Below are 5,927 nucleotides of genomic sequence, written 5' to 3'. Positions count from 1 at the left end.
ACTGTCCAGCGACAGGACTTTCCCTGCACGGGAGAGGTGCCTCCATCACACACTGCCCTGGGAGGGTGCTGGCCTGCCTGGGCACGGTGCTTTTGGAGGGAGAGGAGCTGCTTACCTGCCCGGGGGACAGCAGGCAGCTCTGCCTCAGAGCCCTGCTGGGAGACTTGCAGCAGAATCTCCCGCACCTGCAGACAGACACACGGATGTCAGCATCCTCCAAAGCACTGGCCAGCACCGCCTCACCTCCCCATGCCACGGGACACAGGCATACTCGCAAGAGCATCTCCTGGAGCTCTGCCTCATCCATGCTGTGGTCCCTGTGGAAACACTCCTAGGAGGTTTGTCCTGCCCCACCACGCACCTTCTGGCTCCGAGTCAGGTCCAGGGGTGTGTGGCAGCGCCGCTGTCTGTGCCCTGCCTTCCCATGTCCCTGCGTGGGGGGGTCGGGGTTGGTGCCGCACTCCACGGCTGGAGCTGGCTCCCCCAGCTCCATGGCCGCCTCCTGCTCCTCCGGGTCAGTGTCCGTGTCACTGCTGGGTTCTGACGAGGACGGGCTCACGGGCTCATCATTCTCGCACAGCACATCCGCCCCTGCCAGGGAAGGGTGGACTGAGTCCCCAAAAAGGGTCGGCCCAGGTCGGCCCCTCAGTTCAAGAAGGACAGGGAACTGCTGGAGAGAGTCCAGCACAGGGCTACAAAGATGATCAAGGGAGTGGAGCATCTCCCTTATGAGGAGCAGCTGAGGGAGCTGGGGCTCTTTAGTTTGCAGAAGAGGAGACTGAGGGGAGACCTCATTCATGTTTATAAATATTTAAAGGGTGAGTGTCACGAGGATGGAGCCAGGCTCTTCTCGGTGACAAACAATGATAGGACAAGAGGTAATGGGCACAAGCTGGAACACAGGAGGTTCCACTTAAATTTGAGAAGAAACTTCTTCTCAGTGAGGGTGACAGAGCACTGGCCCAGGCTGCCCAGAGAGGTTGTGGAGTCTCCTTCTCTGGAGACATTCAAAACCCGCCTGGACGCCTTCCTGTGCAACTTCATCTAGGTGTTCCTGCTCCGGCAGGGGGATTGGACTGGATGAGCTTTTGAGGTCCCTTCCAATCCCTAACGTTCTGGGATTCTGTGATTCTGTGATTCTGTGTCTGCCCTGTGCCCACTACACCCTGGTACAGGTAGCTGGGGCTGCAGGGAGGGGAAGGGAGAGGAAGGAGGGTAGCACCTTACCAGCTTTGAGGAGCAGTTTGGTGAGGGTGGGGGAGCCCAGGCCAGCAGCCAGGTGCAGGGGGGTGTTCCCAGCAAAGGTCCGGCTGTTGACATCTGCTCCCAGCTATAGAGAAATGCATGAGGCTGTGAAGATGGGCTGCCTGGGCACTGTCCTGCGCCCCCCCTCATCACCCCAAGACCATAGGGGACACCCATTTCTGCCAGGGCCCTGTGGGAGGTTGCATCCCACACCTGTGCCACAGCCACCAACCCACCACCCCCCCATACCTTCTTCACCAGGTGGGTGGCCATATTCAGGTTCTCCATCTCCACAGCCAGGTGCAACGGGGTCCTCCCTCCCTGCCTCTCCACCGCATTCACGTCCGCTCCCTTCCTGACCAGCAGGTCCAGGCAGGCCAAACTCTTTGCCTTCACGGCCAAGTGCACAGGCAGGAGGCCTGCAACAGGGGGAGAGGCTCAGCAGCCCTCTGGCCGAGCCCACGACAGCACCACCAGGTCCTGGCCCATCGTCTCCCAGCCTCACTCACCATGGAAATTAGGCAGGCGGAGCAGGTAAGGGGCAGCAGAGCCCAGGTGGCCCAGCAGTGTTCTCAGTATCTCCTCATCGCCAGCCTGGAGTGCCAGGTGCAGCAGAGAATTGCCGTAGCGGTCCAGCAAGGTGGGGTCGGCGCGGGCTTGCAGCAGGAGCTGGACCACTTGGGGCTGCTTGGTGATGACTGCCAGATGCAGCGGCGTCTGTGGGACAGCAGCACTCCCTCAGCAGCGCTCGCAAGAGGAACCGAGTCCTGCACCACCATCCTTGCTGGCGTGGCTGCACCGTGCTCAGCCCTGCAGCTGCCCCTCAGCAGGAGCAGCAACAGGAGTTTGAAAACAGGAATAGGGCCCAGGTAGAGGAGAACCGACTACTCTGGGAAACATGTACCTGCTGCAGGTTGTTGGAGATGTTGATGATCTGCTGGCTGGGGATGCTAACGACAACCTCGATCAGCTGCTTGATCACAGCCGTCTGCTCATGGATAATAGCAAGGTGCAAAGGCCTGCAGAGAGAGCAGGATGACCCCTGGCTCAGTTCCATGCTTCTCCAGGTCCTCCCTGTCATTTCCCACCCCCAGAGCACCCATAATGGCTCTGACGGCCAACACGGCTCCCACACTCTCCCTGCAAACCCCTTGAGCACTCACGTGTCTCCGTTCTCATCCTGCGATGCAGCCAGGTGCCTCTGGACCGCTAGCAGCATGCGGGGGTCAGCGGTGACCGAGTAGTCGAGCAGGGCATGGGCATTGCGCCGGGCCAGCGCCAGCATCCACAGCTGGCACAGTTGGGCTGGGGGCGAAGCAGGACATCACTTTCAGGAGCAGCAGCCCCATCCGCCCTCCTGCACGCCCCCAGAGAGCAGCACCTCCCCCAAAAGGCCCCCCAGCCCTTGCTCCAGCCCAGCCCCCTCATACCGTGCTTCTGCAGCTCCTTGCAGTACGTGCTCTCCGCAGGCACCTGCTGGTCACTCCCGGGCTCCTCGGCCTCAGGGCCCTTCATCTGCACTCCCCCTTGGTAGCTCCCAACAGGGTGGGGGCCAGGCGAGTAGATGCTGTTGTAGGCCAGCCCGGTGGAGTAGGGGAAGCCGAGGTTCCCACCTGTGGAGCAAAAGGGGACGGATGAGGATGGAGGGGAGCAGGGAGACCCCAGGGCCAGGTCATGGCTACCGGCACTGGGAAGGGGAAGAGGCATCCCCACTCACCTCCTCCAGAGCCGCCACCCCCCCCACCGGCCCCCCCCAGGTGTGAGCCCCCGCCAAAATGCTGGGGAAACTGAGGCAGGACTTTCTTGCGCTTCCTCTCGACTTCTTCCTTATCTGTGGGGAGAGAGGGGTGGCAGGGTGAGGGGTGGCAGGGTGATGGGTGGCCCCAGCAGCAGGGAGCACACCGGCCTGCCCAAGGGGCGCTCACCTTCCACCACAGGGTAGTAGGTGAACTGCTTGGAGTCGCTCACGTCGCCTCCTCGCTTCCGCTTCAGCTGCAGGAAGACGGTGACAGGACGGTCGATCTTTGGCTTGTGGTAGGGGGGCGTGCGGAAGACGATGGCATACTGTGGGCAGGACGGACAGACATGGGGTCCTCCCCGGAGCCAGGGATGGGGCTCCCCCACCCTGCAGGGCACTCATCTGCTTTGAGGCACAGCAGGACACCCCTCGCCTCCCCCATACCTGCTTGTGCACATCAGTGGGGGAGAAGTCTCCGAAGGCCTGCCAGCCATTCTCATCATCCTCATAGAAACGCACCTCGATGTCATCTGGGGAGAGAAGGGGCGCTGGCACCGCCTGTCTCCCTGCCCTGGCCCCCAGCACGAACCCCTGGCTGCCCAGTGGCCCTGGATCTCTCCCACTGCGGCGCCTCTGGAAGGTTTTGTCTGGAGGGACAGCTTTTACCTTTCTGAACTTTGTCACACAGCAAGTAGACCTCGTCGCCTCCCCGCACTGAGCCTGCCGTCTTATCCATCCGCGAGATCTTCAGGTTGGAAGCTCCTGGGGACTCTGCAGAGCAAGAGGAGGGGTCGGGAGCTGCAGTGTAGACAAAGCATCCCTCTCCTCCTCACCCTGTCTGCCCCGGCCCCTCCCCAGCCTGGCCCCATGCTCACTGCTGTCATGGATGGGGTCTGAGATGACGGGCTGGAGGGCCAGCGTGAAGTTCCCGCTGCTGTCACGGAGGTAGGCAGTGAAGCGCAAGCGCACAATGCTCAGGTCCATCACCTTCTTCAGCTCCTTCGCCTCCAGCTCAATCTCACGCAGCTCTGCTTCTGCCGGAGCAGGGGAAGATGCCATCAGACTGGGCCAGGGGACAGGGCTCCTGTCCGTCCCCCATCAGTCCCCAGCTGTCACCACACAGCAGGTCCCAGCTCTCCCCAGGGCGCCGAGTCCCATCGAGCCCCCCAGGCTGCCCTCACCTGTCAGATGGCTCCTGTTACGCATCTTCTGCTGCTTCAGCTTTTCCTTCATGATCTCCATCATGTTCTTCTTGGTGACGTGGAGCACACCCAGGTTGCTGAACCTAGAGAAGAAGAGGTATCCTGCTGGGATCTTGGGATTGCCCTGGCTGGGAGCAGCTGGCCCAGGGAACACACAGGCTCCTGCATGCTGAAAGGCAGGAGCTGAGCAAAGCACAGAGTGGCTGCATAATCCTATTCCTGACCCCATCCAGCAAATCCAGCTCCTGGATGCACTAACTCTCCTCTTCTCCCCAGCCCATAAGCTGCAGACAGACCCCCAGCCATCCCATGTAGGCAAGAGACCACCCCGAGTCTCCCTCTACACGTACTGAGCTGTCATGTCCTTTGGTCCCACGATTGCGACACAGTTGCCGGCCTCGTTGCACTGCTTGCCCACCAGGCTGTGGGCATGCACACGGGGAGGGTCGCTGTGCGTCACCAGGTCCACCTCAATCCGGGCCATCCCAGAGTAGTTGCAGATCTGTGGAGACAAAGGAGATGGGAGTCAGGTACAACATCCCGGGAGCCTGCAGGTCCCTCTGCAAACCCTTGCTATTCCTCCCCACAGTCACCACCCCACCTGCTGCAGCCCTCCCACCCCTCCAGCACCAAAGATGCTGCCCCTCCCCAGGGCAGTTCTCACCTTGACGGTGGGATAGGTCTTGCGCCCCTTCTCGCTGGATGCTCCTGGCAGCCCCCCGTGCGAAGGGCCCTCACAGCCATACCGAAACCGGAACCCCCGCTGCGGAGGCAAAGAGGGTGTCAGCCAAGGGTGGCCCACACCTGGCGCTGTGAGAGCACGGCGTGACAGCTAGGCCTGTCCTTACCTGGGTGATGTCCTTACCTGCTTTGGCTGCTCGATGATGACAAGGTAGGGACCTTCCACTGGAGGACAGAGAGGAGAGAAGCACAGGATAACCAAAGCACCAGTAAGAAACACAGAATAACCAAAGTGTGTGCTCCCAGTAAGGATGCTGGAGGTATGGGGATGGTGCTGAAGGTGGGGTGACCCCTGTCTGTCCCATGAAGGTGCTCAGGGCCCCTAGCCCCTGTGCTGTGACAGCCCAGCCAGGAGCAGAAGTCGGAGCAGCTGAGTAAAGAGGGAAGGGCCAGAGCATGCCCTGGCACTCAGGGAGCCAGGAGCCTCTGGGGATCGGTCACAGCCCAATCTCAGGTCCTCGGTAGACTGAGCAGTGGGGTCAGACCAAACAGTCCCCATTCTGGTGGCACAGGGCAGGGATTCCCAACCAGCCCACAGTGGGGCCAGCAGGGACACAGCCCATGGCGCTGTTGGGAACTATGAGGTGTGAGTCAGCCTGTGGGAAACCCCACTGCAGATGGGGACCCCAGGAGGGCACAGCCAGAGAGGCCCTTACCTGTCTCCATCAGGGGCTCCTTCTGCTCCATCATGTGGGAGCCGAAATTGAAGTCATCATAGTCGATCCCATCCAGGCACTGGGTGATGGGAGGGAAGATGAGTGTGATGAGTGTGTTGGGGCTGGAACTCCCAACTGCCGTGGGGGCAGGCACAGACCCCCATCTCCCACTCTGGGGGGGGACGCCAATCCGGCATAGACCCCCTTGCTCACCAGGGGGTGAGGGGGCAGGCACAGATCCCCCTCATTGCCCACTCCTAGGGGCACCACCAGACCCCTTTGCCCACTTTGGGGACAGACACAGACCCGCATCTCCCACTCTTGGGGCAGACACAGACCCTCCAT

The 5,927-nt window shown here is 61.3% G+C and overlaps 1 protein-coding gene across 1 annotated transcript in view; it reads right to left on the bottom strand.

The window, feature by feature from the left end:
• NFKB2 (nuclear factor of kappa light polypeptide gene enhancer in B-cells 2 (p49/p100)) overlaps positions 1–5,661 on the bottom strand; it is a gene marked incomplete at both ends in the record, with an annotated part of 5,999 nt that extends 338 nt beyond the window's left edge. Inside the window, 17 exons of the mRNA XM_010187136.1 lie at positions 362–591; positions 1,228–1,330; positions 1,495–1,664; positions 1,755–1,962; positions 2,150–2,264; positions 2,409–2,550; positions 2,676–2,858; positions 2,963–3,076; positions 3,171–3,309; positions 3,428–3,513; positions 3,650–3,754; positions 3,859–4,017; positions 4,165–4,268; positions 4,536–4,687; positions 4,850–4,948; positions 5,051–5,091; positions 5,583–5,661. Coding sequence (XP_010185438.1) covers positions 362–591; positions 1,228–1,330; positions 1,495–1,664; positions 1,755–1,962; positions 2,150–2,264; positions 2,409–2,550; positions 2,676–2,858; positions 2,963–3,076; positions 3,171–3,309; positions 3,428–3,513; positions 3,650–3,754; positions 3,859–4,017; positions 4,165–4,268; positions 4,536–4,687; positions 4,850–4,948; positions 5,051–5,091; positions 5,583–5,661 — 2,229 coding nt within the window. The remainder of the gene's footprint in view (positions 1–361; positions 592–1,227; positions 1,331–1,494; positions 1,665–1,754; positions 1,963–2,149; positions 2,265–2,408; positions 2,551–2,675; positions 2,859–2,962; positions 3,077–3,170; positions 3,310–3,427; positions 3,514–3,649; positions 3,755–3,858; positions 4,018–4,164; positions 4,269–4,535; positions 4,688–4,849; positions 4,949–5,050; positions 5,092–5,582) is intronic.
• Positions 5,662–5,927: the final 266 nt, after the last annotated feature.

Source organism: Mesitornis unicolor, unplaced genomic scaffold, assembly GCF_000695765.1.
Source record: "Mesitornis unicolor isolate BGI_N332 unplaced genomic scaffold, ASM69576v1 scaffold28986, whole genome shotgun sequence".
Taxonomy (NCBI): domain Eukaryota; kingdom Metazoa; phylum Chordata; class Aves; order Mesitornithiformes; family Mesitornithidae; genus Mesitornis; species Mesitornis unicolor.
Note: the sequence above shows the minus strand (reverse complement) of the source record. Positions and strands in the feature narration are given on the sequence as shown.